Source organism: Anas acuta, chromosome 4 (assembly GCF_963932015.1).
Source record: "Anas acuta chromosome 4, bAnaAcu1.1, whole genome shotgun sequence".
In the NCBI taxonomy this organism is placed as follows: Eukaryota; Metazoa; Chordata; class Aves; order Anseriformes; family Anatidae; genus Anas; species Anas acuta.
Window position 1 is genome coordinate 65,513,539 of NC_088982.1, and position 22,761 is coordinate 65,536,299.

Below are 22,761 nucleotides of genomic sequence, written 5' to 3' on the forward strand. Positions count from 1 at the left end.
TTTCTTTCCCATCCCCCAGCACTTGTGCCAGAGGCGCCGCCCCTTCTGCACAGAGCCTCGAGGAAGAGCACAAGAGAGGACCCAGCTGCCTTCGATCTGCTGTGCTGGGGTGACAGGAGGAGTCCCCGAGGGCCACCACGCACCTCTAATATTTGTGAAAATAGACCGAGGGAGGGGTAAAAATAGGAGTGTGTAAGCGATGATAGGTGGCTAAATTCTTCTCCTAGGAACGGGTTTCTCTAGCTGAGTGATTGGTAACAACAGTAGTGGAGAAGGCTGAGGTGCTCAGCAATTTCTTTGCCTCCATCTGCACTGGTAGACGGGCTTCCCAAGTCTTTCATGGCCCTGAACCCATAGGTGGAGGCTGGGAGATCAAAGTCTCACCCACTGTAAGTGAAGAGCAGGTTCAAGACCTCCTGATGGATCTCAGCAGGGACAGGTCTTTGGGACCTGATGACATTAATCCCAGGGTCCTGAGGGAACTGGCTGATAGAGTTGTCAAACCTCTCTCCATTTTAGTTGAAAAGTCCTGGCATTTCACAGAATCACAGAATTTCTTGTTGGAAGAGACCTCTAGATCATCAAGTCCAACCTCTGACCTAACACTAACAAGTCCTCCACTAAACCATATCACTAATATCGTTGATACAAATACATCAACGCCAAACAGAGGACTAAGGAGAATCTTCATCCGTTACTGGATGCAGGGGGAAACTTTGTGATGAGAGATGAGGAAAAGGCGGAGGTGCTTAATGCCTTCTTTGCCTCAGTCTTTAGCAGCAACAGTGGTTGTTCTCTGGATAGCCAGTACCCTGAGCTGGCGGAAGGGGATGGGGAGCAGAATGTGGCCCTCACTCGATGGGGCCACTGGTTGAACTCGATGAATTTGAGGTCTCTTTCAACCTAGAAATTCTGTGATTCTGTGATTCTTTAATGTCTTGACTACAAAGACATTGAGGACACATCTCGTTTAAGAATCTAAAGTTTTTCTAGCATAAATTTGAGGATCAAGTTTGTGTTTTTACATGCTGAATATCTTGTCTTAGTAAGTATTCTCCAGGTGAGTTTGTTGCGATGGCCCTGCTGAAACTTATTACTTGAGGATTCTATTTATTCACATTATAGGTTAAAAATCTATTCTTAATGCTGAGCAAGTCTGCAATTTTTGTCTTTGCTATTTGGAGTGGGAATGAAACAACAGCATTATTTTAACTGAACCTATACATACTCCTATTCTATTCAAAACAGAAGACTAAATTTCACCCCTTTCTAAAAGAAAATAATAACTGTTCTAAAGAAACCTACTCTTATACTGTATGTATTGCTGATTGTTTTTAAACTTAGACTTTTGACCAAGAAGCTGTCATCTTATTTTAGGCTTCTCAACAGTATGTATTCAATGTCTAGCTACTAACAAATAATGAGAGCATTGATTCACTGAAAGGAGAAAAAAACTGGAACGCATTAGACTATTAAATTAAAAATTTATTCCAATTAGTACTGGGGGGACTGCTTTCTACCCTACTAAATTAGGCAGCTGGGAATTAATGGCAAGTGAAAATCATTATAATGACAGTCCTTTTTGGTAATGATTTGAGAAAGTTTCTGACAGTGTCACCGTGACCTCAAAGAGTTTCAATTGTTTTCTGTGCTGAAGATGCATAAATGTTGATTAGTGGCAAAGGGCTTTGGAGTACTTTCTAGTAAAGCTAAGCCTTTCCTAAATTTCTAAGGTCTGACATCTAACTTGTCAGTTAGTGTAATAAGCAGTCCATCTCCTTTTGTTCAAATAGCACACTTGTGTGCTTAAGACGAGGAATTCTATGATTTGATACATGATATTTAATGGCAATCCAGAGAGCCTTCAATGAATAAGTGATTTACTTATTAAGTGAGTGCATATTTTCATTCATTGTCCTTTTAAACCTAGAATATGCTGTTTCATTGCCATTTTATATTATATGCACAGTATTTCTGTTAGGTTTATGAGAAGAATGGGCACCGTCGGAGAAATCTTGCAGATGCCATTTAAACTGCAAAGCCACACAATGAGTAGAAATAAATGGAAATAGAATTGCAGGTAAAAGACCCATAAGCAGAACGAAGAATAGGTTTTGTGTTTTGCTTTGTGGCAAGCCCAGTGTGTATTTTTTAGAAAGCTAATTTTATGCTGACTTAATCAGCAAATTTGTAGGGGCAAATACTATGACACAGCCAGGTTCTGTAAGTTTTCTGTAGTTTTGGTTGGCAAGGTGTCTGGCAGCTGAATCTACTGGTTTGGCCTTTTGTGAATTCAGATATAAAAGCCAGGTGACTGATACTCTTATAGTTTTCTGTTCCTTAAGCTGCACGTGCATGGCAAACCAGCCTTACCCATTCAATTTAAACACTTGTATAAATCATGGGGAAAGGCTTTACACTCATTCTATAGGTATTCATGTTTTTCTTCCACTCTAATGTCTAGGGAGCTAGATGTTTGTTAGAAGAAAATGTGCACACAGGTACTGAGAGAGTCCTTTTAAGCATTAAAATTTTAAAAGTACAGAGGAGTAGCAACAAAGCCTGTAAAATCTATGCATTGCAGTATGTCTGACAAGGGGACATGTTTCTTAGTCTCTCTGAGATTTAGGTGCCTTTCCAAGGTGGAATATTACATTTTGATCTGATGTTAGGTGAATCTTGTTATAGGATGCCTTGTTTCCTGAAGTTCCCACTTCACTGCCCATTCAACTGCAATAACTAAAAAAAAAAAGTCAGTAATTGCCTTTACAGTTTTTCTTTGTGAAAAAGAACAGAACAAAGAAACTGGGGAAAATATTCGGTAGCGGAAAAATGACATTTCAGCAGAAGCCTTTCTCAAAGAATGATTTAAAACCCTGTTTACCGGAGCAGCTGTAGGCCAAAGTTACCATGGAAACAGAAAGAATTCAAATAATATTAGCAATAGCATATCTATTATGTTATTGCATTAATGATGCCATAGCAAAGGGTCACTTGTGGTTTGATTTAAAGGGCTCAGTTTTTAGTGATTTATCACCAATATTACAGGCTACAAATTAGAATTAGAAACAGAAGATTCAGTCTCAAATTGGCTTGTATTGTGAGGAAAAAAGTATTACATTTTCTTGTTACTGGACAAAAATATTTGTTTTAACATATGTTTAGGAAATTTTTGAGTTTTTCATACGTGGCAAGTTTATAGTCTTTTCTTAGAAATAAATTAATGCTCAAGCTATAAAATGGGTTATCTTCATTTAGCATCCAAAATTGCTGACTCCATCACAAGCAGAGTTGTGATGACACAACTAGAACAGTGACATTTTGTGGGAAGATTACCTGCAAGAATAACAGATCAAATCTTGAGCTTGCTATACCTTTGCATATACTTTTTTCTGCATTGCTTTTCAGAAATACTGAAAACACATTGTAAGCAATGTTGATTTTGTTTGGAGAAATGGGGTTTAAATTCCACTGTCAATACAGGGATGGTGGCAGAGGGGGAATTGTTATTTTGTGTTTTGTCAGAAGAACAACATTCTCGAAAGAAATTGCCAAGGTTTGCCTTTCAGAGCAGTGGTGAGCAGTGGTGGATTATCAGGATTGTAAATGCTAAGGTTCTGCCTCTTGTATCCCCTGAATTTAAATGTTTCTATTTTAGGGAGGACACTAAACCTCACTAGTAATGTGGTAATGTGGTTACATCCTTTTTTTTTTTTTTTTTTTTTTTTTTTCCCTCTGCATACTGCTGGCAAAGAAAAGCCAAAAATGAAAATGAATTCCAAGATTGATTACGTTTGATTTTTGACTGTTTAGATGTTGGCTGAAGCATTGACTTGGGTGTTGTCAGGACAGAGCCAGAAGTCTCTAGTTGCCAGAAGGTTTAGCCGTAAGTTATGTGTTTAATTTCAATGTTTTTAGTGTTTTACCTGACCAATCCATGCATTGAATGACCTATTGAACACACATCCCTAAAGTGCATGCAAATACAGAACAGTCTGAATTGTGTTCTATGTAAATGCAGGACAGAGATACCTAAGGAGCTTTCTCTGTGTCTGGCACAAAAATCTGGCACAGGAGATGTAGAAAACTTTCCCAAAGCTATATGATGATAATGACTGTACTAGAATGCTCGCATAGTGCTTTGCCTATTACAAAAGCTGTAAAAGCAGTAACTAATCCACAAAGCAAATTATGTGCTGCAGATGTATCCATCTGCTGAGAGAAAAGCATGTGTGTGTATGACTGGGGAAAAAAAAAATCTATTAAGGCTTTATTTGGTCATTTTAAGCTTTATTGCATTTCTTTGAATGCATTTTTATCCTTTCTCAACAAAAGATTTTTCTTCTAGAGTTCTGTTGGTGAAAATTAGAGATTGATGTATGAAAAATGTTCACACCTTTTTTCTTTCAAATGCAGAAAATCCTGTTGTCATTATACAATGAAAGTGAACCTCAGCACTTCAGAATTATTTGGAAAAAAAAATGGCAAACAAGCAAAAAAGTGCCTCTGACTGAAATGTTTTTGTTTTCTTTTTCTTTTATTCACAGACTCAAATCTCGAGCTTTCTGGTGCACAGAAGCATGTACACATTTTAAATGTGGCTTTTGCTTTGATATTCTACTGCTTGACATTTAATTCAATGTTAAGTGAGTGCTGCTTTGTTAAGAACTGATTCTTATCTGGTAGTTGACTTGAAGATGGATTCATTTGAATACTTTAACAGAATCATAAAAAATAGTAAATTTTAAAGGCTGAGGGCATCTGTTCCCTCCTGGTTCTCTAAGAGCTGTTTGCCTGTGCAGCTAGCTCATGTGTTGCAAATGGGTATACGAACCTTTGCATACATGTTTGCAAGTTTGGGAATTGGAGGTTGCTATAAGGGGGCTGTTTAGACACTGGCAAATGAGTCCAGTTTTGCCAGGGTGTGGGTACTGGTGATGGTTATGGTCCTTGACATCTCCCTTACTGAGGCAGCGGCAGCCGAGCTCCTGCGCTCTCTGATGTTGGAAACCGGAACCTAAGTGTGCAGCTTCTTCTTTCCACATACCTTGCTCATCCTTGGTGGTTTTGTGCTTCTCAGCCTCCTCCCTGAAAAGAAGGGGTGAGGACCTTGTCTGCTTCTCCCATAGGTCATCTTATTTTTGGAACCAGGACTTGCCCTGTTCCATCACACACCTTTCCTGCCTGTTCTGCCTCCTCTCTTGTTATCTTACAGGCTGTTTGGTTGTGTGTTTTGCTGTACACTGTTTGTGCAACTATGCCACAAGTCTCTGAATATTTGGAGTTGATTATTATTTATATATTTATTATTTATATACCTTTGCTTGATGTGTTCGTTATAAGTTACTTATGCACTCTTATTAATTACACTCTTAGTGGTGTTATGGTGTTACAAAAATCATATGCACTGGTCATTGCCTCTCTATTTTTGTATACATACATATGAGTGCAAGTAAAATACTAATTGTATAATTGGTTACGTGTGCAAAGGTGAATCCACTGGTGTTCAAAAGTATTCCTGTAGGGGCAGATAACACTGCTTCATTGTGATCAGTACTGTAGTATGTTCATCCACTTCTGGCTTTCATCTGCACATTATCCTCAGCAGTACTGTAGCATTTGGATGACCAAGCAGCAGAAAATGTGTTTAGGTGGGCTGGCAGCAGCTCCAGGTGCTATGCAGGAAGAAGAGCTGCAGGTCTATGATGGGAGGGCGAGGAAGGTGCTGGTCACATCACAGTACCCTGAAGTATGGTTCATGTATGTGCTGCTCTAATGACAGGAAAGTTGGTTAATACTGTAGAGTGACTGTTGGTGCTGTATATTAACATGTTATTTGCTCACTCTTTCACCCATGAACTTCTGAAGGCAGGTGTCACTTCCCTCTGGTTTGATCCTGATTGACTTCACAGTGTATGGCCTGACAGGAGCACTGTCAGCTCCTGCCACCAGAGGTGCTCAAGCTTTGTGTTGTGTTGTATTTCTGTGGCTTCAGCAGGAAGACTGTATTGCAGCAGTGAACCCCATATGGTCAGTGCAAACTGAGAAGTTAGGAGAGTCCATTAGTTATAATCGATCAGGCAAAAGGAGCATCATTACAGACATTGATTTAATGCACAAAGAGAATCAAAAGGGCAGAAACAAGAGTAGGATGGAAGACGGTATGCTTCCCTTGCACAGCCAGAACTGTGTGCAAAAAATATTTTGAGGAGCAGTAGCTCTGTACTTGGACAATTTTCTCCACTAATAATCCTCTGTCTTTGGGTCTGAAGGGCACATTCATCTATATTATAAGTGAATTTCCACATTAGCTACAAAAAGAGTGTTCTTGCCAACCATTACAAGATGTATTATTATTATTATTTTTTTTTTTTTTACCTTTTCTAATGTGACTAGGGAATAATAAGCTTTTTGGGTGGTGCTATTCAAAAGAAAAGAATACTTTTAAGCTGCTCTTGGTATATGAAAGTTATCCAGAAACTTTACACTTGATGCAGAGACGTTTATACCATTGGCAGGGTTTCTGTTTGCAAGGCTTCATGTATTTTCATTTTCCTTTTGAAGTATGTGGGAGAGTGCAGAAGGCGAAATACTTCATTATGTCCATGAATTATTCAGGTACGGTTCTAGGAGTTAACATTACTTTAAATAGCTCAAGGTCTTTCATTTCCTTGAGTATATCTCAGAGTTTTCATTCTTATGCTGATTGTACACCACATTTCTTTGCAGAGTACAATTTTGATGAAGTGCTATCTTTTGGCAATCTCTAGAAATCATTTGAGACTTGAAATATTTAATTCTGATCTTTTCCGGCATCAGATATGCAGTGACCCTGAGCAGATACAGGTGAATTGCCATACATATGTTCTTACAAAAGAATCAAATTATTCTCCCTAGAGTGTGTTTTCTTTGTGTTCTTTCAAAAGCATTGATCTCAAATAGCCTTCCACATGTATTTCTACGGAGGGAAAAAAAGGAATCTATAATATTAAATACAAAAATAGTACTATACATATAATAACAGGCTATTTTTCTTCCAAAGAGGAATTTAATAAACCACATTTAGTGCCTCATTTGTACTGGGAGGCATGAGCAGTAAGCCCTTATATTTTGGAAAACAAAACAAAAAAAAACACACAACACACACACAAAAAAACAGACAATAAGATTTGAAAACCTGTGTTCAGAAAATGGTTAAGAACAATAGCACAGAAGAGTATGATTCAGAAAGATGGCCAACACAGGGAGACAGGAAAACAAAACAGAACTCAAAGTATTTTTTGAAAAGTGGTTTTTATTCTTGTAGTTCTAAGCAATCTTTGAAATTCCAGTGATTCTCACATAATCGCTTATGAAAATGAGACATGGGCTATTGTATCAGGAAAAAAAAAAAAAAAGTTTTAAAAGTTACTCCCCTGGATTTTAGGAATTTTCTAAAATACATGTATGTCCATATAGGATGTAGCTGCTGCTGCAGAACTATGTTTCAGAGTGGTACTCCCATGACCAAAGCTCCTCTTCTTGGTTTGGATTCTGGTAGCAGTATTTTACATAGGCACACACAGACATGAATGCAGGTCTTGGTCTCATGTTTGTTCTTCAGGAATACAGATGCAAAGCTTAATCAAAAGCAATGTTAACGAAATGTATTCAGTATATTCAAGCTCATGATAGTAAGGTTGTATCATTGTGTGTATTGCCCAAGTTAGCATTCAGTGACTTCTGTGGGTGGCATCTTCAGCCATATTTGTCTGACAAATATCTATGAACTGAGTAACTGTGAACATGTAAGGGCTTCAGCCTTGTAGCAGCATTAAGTTGCTTACTGGACCTCAAGATCTCAAAGGTCTTGAACAATCTCCAAGCAATAGTCAAGATTTTGTTGGAATATCACCATACTGTAATGAAATGGAAATCTCTGACACCTGTGTAATAGAACCGTGAAAACCATGGGAAAATGCCAGGTCCCAGTGGCAACATTTGTGTGAATATACAAAAGTACTGATCAGAGAACAGCCTACATCCCTTTGCTTAAACACAAAAAAGTTGTCAGAGCTGAATCTCCCTCAAGATACCAGCACAGAAAATGAAAGGAAGCACAAGCTATTGAACACCATATTGACTATGGACTGCATGTTAATTAAAATAAAATTACAAAATAATGCATGCAACTCTCTGAAGATGCTGGTTATGGCAGAGAACCTGTGTCAGCTGCAGTTAGGACCTTGCTATTACTTTATTATATCAATGGTGTGTGAGAGGGAAGTCAAGAATAAAAATGTGTGTAAACATAAATAAATGATTTTTAAAATTTGGTTCCATTGATTTCTGGATTTTTTAAATGAGCAGATTTCACACCTAGAGCCAATGGTTCAGTATATTAGTTAATATACTGAATTACTAAATTAGCAATTGTTCAAATATTAGTTGTTAGTGTTCAGTTCTGTATGGATTTGCCCTACCTTGTTTATATATGTTGTGCAATTTATATGATTTTGTAAGGTCCATTTTGGAACTGAATTGCATTGTTTGATGAAATAATATGCTTTAGTACATTTGTATATTCATATGCATGTCTTATTGTCATTTTTGAATATCAGGGTAGTCAGTTTTTAAATGAGTATGGTTTAATTCCACAAGCAGTAATTTTACTAGCTATTTATATGTTTAAACTGTTTATTTGGAGTAATAATAATAATAAACAACAATAAAAGGTGTTTCATAAAGAAAATGTTATTTGGTTTTTGTTGTTTAATTAAGCCTAACAGTAGAAGTGAGACCTGTTATGTTGGGAATTTAATATGTACTTATTACTAAGTCTCTTCTTATTTATTGCAGCTTTCAAACTTTCTAGAAGTTGTAGACTCTAGGTTGGAATAGGGCTAAAAACATTGAAATACTTTACTGTTTTGGAAAAGGACCAAGAACACATATATTACACTTAAGATTTCCTTGGAGTGAATACAAGAAAGAAAACTAGGAAGAAAGACAGAAATAGGGAAGGAACTAGGATAGGTAGGTAGCCTCCTTCAGCAATCCTGGGTAAATTTACTATACTGCCTGGATGGAAGGACTTATATTTCTAGTATGTTTCTATTCCTGGAATATTTTAGCTATTCCTGAGCTATATCCATACAAACTACTGCATATCTTTTATAATTAAACTAGTCTGAAGTCCTATTTCTTTATTAAGAACATCTGGACCCAGTTAAAACTAAACTGAATACCACTGGTGCCAATGAGCTTTGAGTAAGATACCTAATAGTTGGATGGAAAACTGTAGCTAAACACCTTTTGTTTTGCTGAAAGAATTTTCAGTGCAAAAATACTTACTGAAAAGTTACTGAAATATTCTACTGAAATATTCTTGGGTTAATGCTGTGTTCTGCTACAGCCATCAAAGAACAGATGTACTGTTACATTTATCAAAAGTAACCTGAAACAGTGTACAAGTTACTGTTTTTTCTTCCACATTATTAATATTGTAAATATAATTGTTAAATTCTTGTTTAAATGTAAACTTGTTTACATAGCCATAGTATTTCACCATGTCAAAGTTAGAAAGAGAAGTATGGAAACTGGGGCTGAAGCATGTCTTGAACAGGAAAACTGGAAAAATGACACCTGAGAGATAGACAAATGGTAACTTCAGTATACTCACACCTTCTCTCAGATAACGTCGGTCCATTTCTCTCTTCTTCCAACTAAGAAAATTCCAACTTCCCTTTGGGTTTCTGCATCTTAGGTCTTGGTCTATTAAAATAACAGCAATGAAGGTCAGAATAGATACACTAGATTACATGCATTTGAGTGCTGTAACAAAAAGAGCGTGTAAAGACTCTGGATGGAGATGTGCTCAAAGTTGTTTTATACTGAGCTTTGCATACAGGTTCTGCTCAAGGAAGCAGATGCTGCTGAGTGCTGCCTCCACAGTGGCTGATCAGCCTGTGTTGATGCAGGGGTGTGTTGTAGTTGTTAATGCAACCACCACAGAGGGAGAGACACTGAGGTATACAAAATGGTTAGATAAATTGGAAGGAAAAAAACACCACCATGTTATTTCCTGATCCATTTTAAAGGCAGAATGGGGCTAGAATTCAAGTAGGAAGCAGACACAGAAGAAGGAAATATGTCTCAGGGCTTATAAAGGGGCTATTACAAACTAAATAAGAAGGTTTTGCTGCAGAGCTTCTGCCCTTGCTAAATGATTTACCTTCTGGAACAAATAAATATGTCACCATAAATAGACCTTTCCTTGGAACCTTGATGAAAACGTTCATTTCTTTATGTAACAATGCCTTAAAACTATTCTCTTTGAATGCTGGTTTAGGGCTTCATCTCTCTCTTTTATTTTCTCAGTCCCTCTTTAATTATTATTATTATTATTTTTTAATTTAATTGCCTTGCTCTTCAAAGAGTGTAGTAGCAGTAGTGAGGGGGAGAGCAGGGAGAGGGTCAAAAGGTATTAAGCTTAAGAAATTACAGATGTTACCAATTGTCATATCAACAAAGGAGTTGCAAGGAGTGATGAAACTCCTAGCTAGGAGGCATAGGAGTGGAATACATTGGCATGTCTCAGAGCAGTACTGCTGAACTGTGGCATTAAGCAGATCCTTCTAGGGACCTTCTATTATGTTTTATATCTATGTAATTACAGAAAATATTACTGTGAAGACAGAAGTCGGAACTTTACCAATGCTCCTCTGCTTGGATGTGCTTTTATGCATTCATGAGTTTGTTTGTACCTCTTTTGCCTCTGGGGAGTGATTCCTTGCAAGCAAATGTTCCTCCTCAGTGGTGGATGACAATAAGGAAGCCACTAAACTGGCAGAGTTGACACATCTAGCAGATAGAGAAGCTCACCGTGGCAAGTGTTCATTCCTGTGGTGGTGGGTAGCAGCTGCTTTGTTTGTTCCCAGTTTTGTGAATTGTTCTTTTATAAAGAACAAGCAAACTCCTGAGGAAAGAGTGTTGGTTTGTTTGTTTGTTTAGTTAATTCTGAGAAAAATAAGTATCAGAATAAAACTTTATCGCTTTTATCTTGTCTACTGTTGTTGGCACAGTCAGAGAGGCTTAGGAAAGGGGAGACAAGGGGGTTACAGCTGCATGGGGAAGACATCGGGTGGATAAGCAGAGATGTCGCTGTAAGGAGCAGGGTACACACCAGCCTCGCAGGATGCGGAAGAACTTCCCAGTCAAGGACAAGAACAGATAGATGGGGCATGATTTTTCTCTGCTCTGAAGGTTACTGGAAGCAAGGGCCTTCCTAAAAGGCAATTTTATGCAGGAGGAGACTTGTACACAACATTTTATTTTTAGTCCATCTTACTCAGTGGAGTTTCTTCAGCTTAGAAGACAAGGCCTGTGAATCACTACATTTTTGCAGTAATTGCAAGGAAATTGCAGGCAATCTCACAAGACTTCTGATGATGCATGATGATGCGCAAGGAGTAGGAGATACTGAACTACCTTGAAATCATGCTCATTGTTATTGTTATGGTTCCTCAAAGGATGTTTAGCATTAATATCAATATGGGTTCAGTTGGTCAACAGTAATATGAACAATATTTCCAACTTAAAGAAAAAACCTGTGTGCTGCTTGCTTTCTACGTTTAACCAGTACTGGCATGAAAAACTTTTAGATACTGCTTAAAAATTGCAGGAATTGTTCTGGACCTTTTCACTGGAATGCTTTTATTAAGTAGTAAAACAATAGAACAAGATATGTTTTACCTTCTCTGAGTTGTTTAATACATCATTTTGGTGAACCTTGAGTGCCTAGTAATGTCTAAATTTAAAAATGGAATTTCAAAATAGAAGAAAAAGTTCTTAATTTGTTTAGACACCACTTCATTAATTTTTTTCTGATCTTACCTTGCTATAATCCTTGATTCTCCTTTTGGAAGACAGCTTGTAAAAACAGTTGGACTAGAGATGGTTAAGTCATGTCTCTTGGAATACATGAAAAAGAAAAGAAAACAAATTTTCGTAGTGTCTTGTTGCTATTTTGAAAGATACTTAGCTGCTAATGGATCCACATAAGCCCTAAATGAGATTTGTAGTCTTTGGTATTTAATTTGCTCCAACAGTGATTCAAATTTGCGGTTATCTATAACTTTGAGCAATAGGTGTTCTCCCACTTCCATTTAATAGAAAAGACAGTTTTTTTGTCTTTTTTTTTTTTTTAATTATTTTATTTTTAATATCAGAAAACTGGTTTTACTTTGGGTTTTTGTTCTATGTTAACATAAATGCAGACTAGATAAGTATGTATCTCTGCAGGTATCAGATACCATAACCTGATACAATGCATCTGCATACTGCATTTTCATTACCATGCTTTTGTTTTCTATGGTAAGAAATGATTTGATTATTGAATATCTACGTTTTGTCACCTTGAGGAAAAGAAATAGTTACTATGAAGAAGGTTGGCTAGCAGATCTCTGAGTTAAATGTTGAACGTTAAGATAAAGGGATTAAGGTGTTCTGTGCTTGATGTGACTGTAGTCACATGTGATGGGTGTTTTCCTTTGTATGAAAGTTTCTCCACTTGATAATTCTCACTTTCTGTGCTCGGCATTTATAAATGCAATAACAGCATTAACAATGGGTTCTGCATCTCAGAAGAGGTATTCTCATGCTAGCAGTAAGCTAGGGAAAGAAAGCAAAAACAGTTATTATGTTGCCTGTACACTGTTTCTGAAATAGTGGAAAACAGAATTTAAAGAAATCATTACTTGAGAGTTGAATAAGTGTAAGCTTTGAGTGTGAATAAGAATTGACATCTCTTATGGAGGGAAAAATACTTGAAAGAATTAGAAGGAACATGAAAAAAATACTGTTGGAAGTGAGGTCAGGAAGGGCTTTTACTAGTCTGAGGTATACTACTCTTACATTTCTCTGCTTTCTTTACAGCAGATTTCTATAGCAATCTCTAGCCCCACAAACAGGTTGATTCATGGCTTCTTGCATGCTGAAATCCAGTGTCCCTTGGTTTAAATTTGAGTGGGCAGCATAAGGGATGTCTGGGGTGCCAACATATTAAGACGGGGGGGGGGTCTACTGAATTTTTTCTCTGGGGAATAGGCTACGGATCATGCCTGTTGTAGTTTTGTAGATTTTCAAACAAAATACTATCTGGAGAATATGTGTATTTTTGATTAGACATTGGAACTGTGGAGAAGATTATGAATGTCATGATATTATCATGTCAGAAGAAATGCTTACCTGACTGTATGTGATACTACTAATTCTATTTTCATCTGTTGAGCATAGCTTCTTTAAATTGGTAGAGACTAGAGAAAACAATCGCCTCCTCTCCTTGTTTTCCATAATTGCCTGTGGTGAGCATAGGAATGGAGAACAATAAATAGGTGAACTGTCCTGGTGTGGGTTGCCTGCAGCCATGCTACCAGCAGTTCGCTTTGTTCCTCTCTGAGTGGTGAGAGCAGAGGCTGTGTTCAGCCAGGGCTCCCTGTATGGAGCTATCTATGTTTGTGGGTCACTTACTTAGAGACCGATTGTTGTCTTGTGGATGGCTGCAAGTAATGATTGTCCGAACAGGCCTTTATTGAGGCCAAACTGAATGCCATTTTGTGACCACAAATGAAACCTGAACGGTGATACTGATGGACTATAAGCTCACAGAGTAAAGATGTCTACCTGAGGCACAATCACTTACTTTACCTTCCAAGAAGCAAATCCTGGAGAGAAAAGTGTAGTGCAAAGAAACTAAACTTGAGTTTCTTTTAATTTTAGACAACCCACCCCCATTTAAAAATAATGAATTCCAAAGATTGAATTATATAAGCCTCCCTTACCTGTCTGTGTTTGAAACTTAGCAAACAAAATGAATTACAAAGAGGGAATAGGGACCTAAGCAGCTACACCTTACAGTCAGGCTTTCTTCTCTGTCATTGTAATTCTATACTACCCATATGAATACTTAAAATTCATGAATTGATTGCTCATGTCTGAATTTGCTGTTTATTCTGAACTTGTATCTCTCTATGTCTTGGATAAATAGAATAGTAAATCTCTGTTCCGATAATATTGGCAGACAATGCCAAAATGTAATGAAAAACAGATAGTGATAATTGTATATTGTGCTAAAAATAACATTTATGCTTCACAAAAAGTTATGTTTAAACTTGGAAAAATGCAGAAGGTATCATTGAACAGTTTAAAAAAAATAGTAATACAGACAGCATTACTTTTTTTTTTTTTTTTCAGTTAAATGTTCAAGATCCTCTAAAACAGGGAATGGTGACAAATACTTGTCCTACTTACATAACAAATACATGGCCTACTTGGATGGTTATTACATACATTTTCTCACTAGTCCAATGTTAATAGAAAAACTTCCTGTAGCAACTTAAACATATTTTCCAGGTCTGACTCTTCATTCTGTTGTGTAGAAGAGTTTGGTTAACCCATTTGTCTAAATGCTTATTTTTCTTTTGTTGTTTGTTTTTAATTTAATATGTATTAGGATGTTTTGAATAACTTGGGTTCCTGTGAGTTGGATGAAGATGACCTAATGCTTGACTTGGAGTTTGTAGAAGAACAACATCACCATCGTTCCGGTAAGACAGATAAATACTGACTATCTTCAAGGAGACTATTATTTTAGAAATATGATGAAAATGAGTTCAGTACAATTACTTGGAAATAGCGAAGAGTCATTTTCTTAGAAGGGAAGAGCAGTATGCATTTCTTAGTATGATTTCTAAATGCTTGTGCTGTTTGCTAGGAAGATGCTCTCATATACTGCATTCGGTCTTTATATGGGTGGGTTATCAAAGGGAAGACATTTTTATAGATACAGAAGAATTCCATCTGCACAGCACCAAGGGCTGACCCATTTGATTTTCTAGATATTTAGAATGACTTCTTCCACCAGGCTGTTACCATTCTGATATAACTGCAACCTGATTTTGTGTGTGCTAGAATAAGATGCTTCAAACAAACAAGCCTTCCTTGTCTTCAGGCATGAGTTCAACTCGAATCTTTCACTCATGGTTGGTATGTACTCGTGGCTGGTTAAGGCACTGTTGCACTGCATTGATTAATCACAATAGCCAAGGTGAACTTACAGTATATTCAGAATAATTTCACAATAGGATTACCCAAGCCATGAGTGGGGAATCCTGCGTTCCTTTTCCCAAAAACAGTAGAAGTCCTGCTTGCTCCAAAGGACTCAAGAGAAGTGTAAAGCGTGTGAAATTTATACTTAATCAGAGGTAGAGGTCTGAATTTGTACTCTGTTATGATTTGATATATATTTTTGATACTCTAATAATCACAGGGATGCTTATAGGTAGGAATATCTCTGACTATCTCTTTCACATGCTTTTTTCTGACCCTTTACTACTTCATCCACACATGGATATACCGACACTGCCCATTCATAAAGACTCACGTGGATGTGGGTTTATGACATATATCCCTGCAGGTGTGTATCATTTTAAGTTCTGCTCCCTCCTTTGATGCAAATGTATGCAGCAAATGAGTGCAAAGAAACCATTGCTGCTTGAATTACGCTCCTGTTTCCATTGTTCTTTGTATGATAATTCTTGAAGTTTGTATTTAACCATTGTGTTATACCATTTTAAACCTGTTTGCACATCTACCTTTAGAACAAAACATGAGCTCCATTGCATTTGGTAGAAAGCAAAGTTGCCAGAGAGTATGGAGGGCTATAACAGCAATGTGTATGATCATAGTTTCCTAAATTGTCAAGAGCTAGGAAGCTGGAGGGTACAATAAATTAACTGCACAGAAAGGTCCTTTTAAACCAATAATGAATAACACTGCTAAGTGGTTACAGAAAGTCAACTCATGGGTGAAAAAACATGGGTCAAAAATCTCCAGAGACCAGCCTTGCTTTTTATAAGAAATTGTAATGTTTAGACTTGCTTATTCCCTGGGCCTGTTGGAAACAAATTAACTGGCAGAATCATTTTCCATAAATAAAATTTCCTAACATGTTGTGCTTTGCCTCATGTGTGTTTTCCTCCTTTTTTTTTTTGATATTTTAAAGGACTGAATTAATGGTGACAGAAAAGTTATGCCCAGTGTATTGTTATAAAGACTTGTAGCAGGTTCTGGAAAAGCTAGGATTATAATGCCTATTTTACATTTTCTTTGTGGAAAAGTAATTAAGATGGAGATGTGATATGACACATAATCTTTCTACTCTTGGCTCATTATCCAGAGCAAATGAGATGCCTTTAAAATGGAAAGATCTACGTTGGCCTTTGAAAAATGGTAGCCATTTCTGTTCTGAGCAGTAATGTAGAGACATGTTTGTTGCAGTATATACGTCATCTTTAAACACAAAGGCGTTTCTCTTAATAGCATTTGCCTGGTGATTTGTCTGTCTGGTGGTGGTGCTAGCTACAGAAAATTTAGGATTGGCCTAGTTATCACTTGTTTTCTTCAATAGTTCAGTTAGAAGAAAGAATTGGAAGAAGAGATCGACAGTATAAGGTGAACGAATTTCACCAGATAAAAATGATGTCTTTGTTTATACTGGGTTAGGATCTGGCACAAGATGGTTATATGTGTTTGCTTAAAAGTCATTGTCTTAAGTCTTCTCACTGTATTATGGATTGATTTTCAGAGACTTTTATCAGCTTACTACTGAAGTACTTGAAGTCCCGAAGTTAGATGCTGCCATCTAAACATTTTTGACAGGTTGCTGTTCTGGCTGCTGTCTTAAGCTTTGGCCTACTTCCAGGATAAAATCTTTTCAGCCAGAATTCCTGTTAGTAATACCATATCAGACTTTCGTTTGTTTGTTTTGGCCTTGTTTGTTTGTTTGTTTTCCCCCAGTAGCTATCTCCATTGATATGTAAATAGCATTTTCTGACCTTTTTCAATTCAAATAAATTATAATATATTTTCAAGACTTTTTTTTTTTTTTTTTATGAACAGCTTAATATAGAAATGATCACATGGCCATGTGCAAGTTAAGTTATGCAAATAATTAAACACAAAGCTTTAAACTCTGTAAGGTCACGAGATTGGAAGTGATCAAATTTATGGCTGTACATATATGAGCAAATGAAGATATCAGATAAAATATATATTTTCTGAAAGATCTTTAATCTTGCCCTTTTCATAGAATCACAGGGAGACATGATACACAGATACCATGCTGAAGATAAGCCAGTATTAGATTTTTTTTTTTTAATTCTAATAGGATTTATTTAATGCAAGGGGTTATTTTAATTCTTTCAGCATGTAACTCTTCTGAAAACCAGGGTAAATAATTTTCCGTGTATTTGAGAGTAGTTGATTTGTTGGGCTTTTTATAAAAGCTTCTTTAAGGCAATGGCTTGCTTATGGCCTTTGCCAAAAGTCATTGAAGACAATCCCAGCCATGAAGATTTGTGAACCTCATTTTTGCTGTTGGTATGTACATCATACATAGGCTTTATCCCTGCACTGCATAAGCTTTATGTATTTAAACAGTTTTGTAGCAATATCTATTTATATTCATAACAAGTTCCTTAAGTTGCTCTGTATGTGTGACATTCACGTGTATTGTACTGTAGGTGTAGTCAGCTGAAAGTTAATGCAAGTGCTTTTAGATCTGTTATCAAAATTAGAGTGTTGATTAGTATAAAAATATGACATGAAAATAGAGAAATATGTGCTGCTTTTTGCATGAAAATCTTCACGTTGTCTTCAGGAAATCAAACTTACCAACACTAATGTGATTGTACTGCAAAAATATCCTATTATGTTCTACATGATAATTCTGATAATAACATTTATTAGGTTAGAGCCATCAGTCCTACAGCCATCTTCCAATTTACTTGTGCCCCAACACTGCACTTTGTCTCCTTATAAGAAAAGCTGTGGGGAATTACTATAATGGGAAATGTTCCAAGAGAAGCTCTGCTTGGTAATTTAATAAATATGTTGAAATATGAAGAGGTGTAATTGGAAAAGAATTCCGTTCTTCTGTTCTTACTGAGGGATAACTAATGAATCGGGCAAGTTCCTATTCTTCAAGAGCCTAAAAAAAATCTCAAAAATGACAAATTACATGGTTATAAGCGCTAGCATGACATCTTGACTTGAATATCCAAAAAATGTTCCTTGGTTAGGAGGCTATATGCAGCAGGCTCTAACACTGAAGCATAGCAATCCTCAAGCGAAATGCCACACTTAGTGTAAATACAGTTGATGAGTTGGTTAATGGCGAATTGAGAAAGTCTCTTAACTGTCATTAGGAGCCCCAGAGTTTTAAAAATATATTAGTTAAAATCAGATTTGCAATGATTTCTGTTGTTTATCTGCTGTGGTTGAAAGGAATAGTATTTGTTAGGGTGTATAGTAGCATAGGCTGAGGATACGTCTTTCTGATTTTTCTACCAAAGTTGACAGTAAGTTGAGAATTTAATGAAACAATTATGATGTGTTGATCTCCTTTAATTTTGGTGACTGATTTTGAATAGAAAAATCAAACTCTGCTGGAAGATTTTCTGGGAGAAATGTGTATTAAGGAGTGAATTTTAAAACAGGAACTAGAAGCCAGTTGACAGGCAAGGGAACATTGCTCCAAAAAGTAGAACTGTGTATTAATTAGTGTAATTAGTAGTTAATTAATGTGTAATAATGTAGAAGTAGAAAGGTAGAAATGTAGAGGCCAAGATCTTTTGCCGCTTCTTTGCTTCTTTTGTTTGCTTTCAATTATTTATTTATTTTTTTATTACTCCAATTAAATTTGTGCTTGTGTTCTTGTTCTGTTCTCTGGTTGCCCTCCAGCAGCAGCCTCATGAAATGGAATTCCTTCAGAAAGGTGCTGTGAACTGTGATGACTACTAGAAATTGAAAACTATCCCTAGCTTTTTGTCTAACCATATGATTGAAGATAAGGAGATCCCTGCAAACCTAGTGTAGATGTTCCTACATTGAATGGAGAATTCTGTGCTCTGCGAATCTAAGCATGGCTTTACAAGTCTGGAATCCTTAATTTCTGACCTTTTCTTTAGTGAGTTTAGTGTAGTAATTTCCTTCTTTTCCTTTTGTTTTTAAGACTATATTGCTGAGAAAGATAATGTAAAATAGAGACTTTTTATTATCCCACCTAACACAACTGCTTTCAAATCTAATAAAATAATATTTATGTATACTTAGTGATTGGAGAGCACTACTGCATACAAATGCAGAATATTAATCAACTTGATTTGCTGAGATTTTTCCATACAGTTCTCTAGCTAGAGTGTTTAAAGCTAAGCATAATATGACATACATGATGAGCCTTGAGGGGGGCTTTTTATTACTCTAAGTAAATTAGACTTTTAAAATATGCTACAGTGTTGATTTCCTGTTGTAAACTAATGAAGTTAGCAGTTTCTATAGCAGGAAACCATGACCTGTTTATAGAAAGTGACAGCATTAATTTAACCTTACTTATTTTCGTTTTCCCTGGTGAAACATAACTTACAAGTATTGATTACTCAAATATATAACAAAGACCTTTATTTTCAGTGATATAAGCAGTGGAGAATTTATGAAAGCAATACACATTCATGCAGATGAGTTGTGTGCTTATGTTATGCATAGCCTATTGAAAATAAAAAATATTTGGTGATATCTGTTTAGTTGTGTTGTTCAAATATGACTGCAGTAAATAGTAGCCTTTTCTAAGAATTCACAAACGCATAGTTATGCAGGGTCTTGTGTAATTTCTTAACTATTTGCCATAGGTGTCAGAAAACTGGCCCTGCTACATCTTTAGACAAAGATATATGTGCACACCTGGGATTTGCAGTGAGCAGCCCAGCTGAACTTGTTGGGAGCCCTCACAGTACTGGGTGTTAAGCACACACACGCCACATCTCCACATAGGGCTCCAAAGTATGCAATGGCTGTTCAAGAATGCAATATTGATTAGCTGTGTACCCAGGTAGGCCTGCTGCATCTATCATGTTGCTACTTGAATGCTTGCTGAATAGATTTGAATAATGTAGTTTGGTACAAGTTTCGGAAGAGATTTGTCTTCAGCCAGAGCTTTAGCCATTTTGGATTTAATACCTCAGCCTCATCTATAAAGCAGTGATCCAACATACATGAAAACATGACTTGACAAATAATGTCTGAAGTGGTGGCAGTGACAGAGATGTGCCATGTGTATATATATATATATATATATATTATTAGTTGGTATTCAGAAAGAAGGGCCTATTCTTGGTGTAGTTTTGTATTAATATAAATGTAAAGAATGAGCTTGTGAAGTTCTGATGTAGTAATCTCTCTTACAATGTAACATGTTCCTGTAGATCCAATAAAGCATAAAAAGAATTATTAAATAGATACTCTTTGTGTCTAAAATGTAATGCTGCTGGACAATGCTGTTTATCACTAGAATTGTTAAGTAGGAAGAATCACATATCAGTGAGATGATTAGAACCAACGGGCTCTACCTTTGATACATATTCTTATTAGATGATCTTTATTTGATGCACGCTAGTGAGGTCCGAACCATAGAGAGCTGGGTTGGAGTACTCCATCACAACACAAATAGTTAGTGTTCGTAGTAACGTAGTGTTCATAGAAAACAATTATATAAATATATCAATTTTTATATATAGTTATAGTTATGAATTTGGCAGATTTAGTTTTGCAGACTTCTGAGGATAAGGTAGAAACAGCATATTGGTTTTTGAAATGAATGCACAACATAAACATATTTATTTTAAATGTCAAATTGCTGTCACCATACCAGATCATGATCTATTAGTAACATAATTATGTTATTTATTAGCAATGTCTCCAACAAAAATGCAATTTGCTTGTTTTTGTGGAAATTAAAAAACATAAAGGGAATTTTTATGGTATTTCTTTTATATCCAGATAGCGTGCAGGCCAATTGCCATCAGTACTCTGCCAAACCTAAGAGCTGATGTAATGACAGAGTGATATGAGGTAGTTGCTGAGTTACTCTAAATGTGATGAACAACCTGTATGAAAATTCTGTGGTTGGTTTGGAGCTACTCCTATGTCAATTAATTAAATGCACTAGTTATTTTTATTAATTCTAATGAAAGATAGGATTGTTCATCGGAACTTTAAGTTCAGATTGTTCCCTTTGGTTTTATCTGTTTGTTTGATTGTTTGTTTGTTTGTTTTTGACCATGAGTGGAGGAAATGCAGATGATATTAAAAAGTACAGAAAAATTCAATGCAGGTAGTAGGTCATTAGCATAGATAGTTACAAACTGTAAACTATAAATGTGCTTGATAGTGAATGTGAAGTATCTTCTAAGTATAATAAAGGAATAGAAAAATATGCTGTTCATCTTGTCTACGAAATGCCAACTGCCTGTTCCTTGGCTACTGTGCATCAGCTCTAATTCACTGAAATCAACAGCAATAGCTAAGTGTTTTGCTTTGAACGTGGCAGGTTACAGTGTGCCTTTGAGGCCAGTCCTCAGCCAAGTGAAGGGCCTGAAGTCATCACTGTTTGCTATGAAGGAGTGTGGGCAGTGAGCTCTGGCACTGCCTCAGCTGCTGTCTCATTAGCTGCTGTCTTACTGGTGCTTGACACCAACACAGAATCTCAAAAGGGGCAAATAACACTTGTTGGATGTTTTTCCAAAGATTGATAGTGAAGCAGATGTACTGCTTCCAATGAGAAGTTACTGTCTCTGAGTGTCTGACAAAGAGCTTTTGTGTAATCCATTCTTGTTTGTCCTTTTAAGGAAAGTAAATTTTGCAGTGTTTTAAATCTGTGTTTTAAATATAGAATAGGAAATGTTCTTTCTCTCTCTCTTTCCCTCTGTCTCAATATTCATGGAGATACCACTGGCAACAAATTATCTCTCAATGTATAAAAACAGTGACGTATTTTGATTTTCAATCAGAATTGGGTACCCAACACCTTGAGATCTTTTGAAAGCTTCATCATTCTCTAATGCCACCCTTTAGAGATGTATACATTGCATAGGTTAAACTAGGACACCATCATTTCCATTTTCTGCTTGCAATTCCTGTGTGTAATCATATTGTAGTTTATATTTACCGGTTTTGAACAAAATAAAAGTGGTGAGAGTAAATTAACAAAGACCTCTGCATCTCTGATAAATTTACGTTCTTGGGTTATTTAACTTAGTAGCACTTTCCATTGTCATGAGAGATTTTAGACAAGATGGTAATAAAAAGATAATCAGTACTAATAATGAAAATGACAAAAACTAATAGGTGACTTCACTTCATTCATTATATCATTATACAGATAGCCTGATTAAAAGGGCAAGTTCTTGTTAGTTTTTAATTTTGCAAGGGAAGAATGCCCTGAATAGAAGCATGCTATTTGTCCAGGAAACTTGTGAAGGGAGCATAGCATGAGTCAGGACTTCAGTCTGCTGGATGACACATGTAACATCGAATGTTCAGCTTTCAGCATGGCTTACATGTATGTAGTGGAGAGTTTCATCCTGCTATTTGAGAAAAGACTGCAACTAGTTTCTCCATAGCTAGATGAGTTAGAGGGATTTTTGTATTTTTGGAACAACCTTTTCTACAAAGCTGTCTATACATTTTGCCCTGAAGCATTGTTTAATAAATCTGACACAATAATGGAGTAATTTCGGGTATCCAGGGAAATGAAACAAAAATTGTCTTCTAAACTTCTTTAACTGTGATCTATAGCTTCTGAAGGAGCACCAGGCACATAGGAAATGGATTTTATGGGCTTTACAATGAAAGAGTAGGTAGTATTATCAAATTAGAAGGGCATATTTG

The 22,761-nt window shown here is 36.4% G+C and overlaps 1 protein-coding gene across 7 annotated transcripts in view; it reads left to right on the forward strand.

The window, feature by feature from the left end:
• Nucleotides 1-22,761, forward strand: part of CCSER1 (coiled-coil serine rich protein 1) — a 664,709-nt gene that overhangs the window by 127,345 nt on the left and 514,603 nt on the right. For all 7 annotated transcript variants that reach the window (XM_068681709.1, XM_068681707.1, XM_068681710.1 and 4 more), the window contains exon 4: nucleotides 14,492-14,585. In XM_068681709.1, the coding sequence (XP_068537810.1) occupies nucleotides 14,492-14,585 (94 nt within the window). The remainder of the gene's footprint in view (nucleotides 1-14,491; nucleotides 14,586-22,761) is intronic.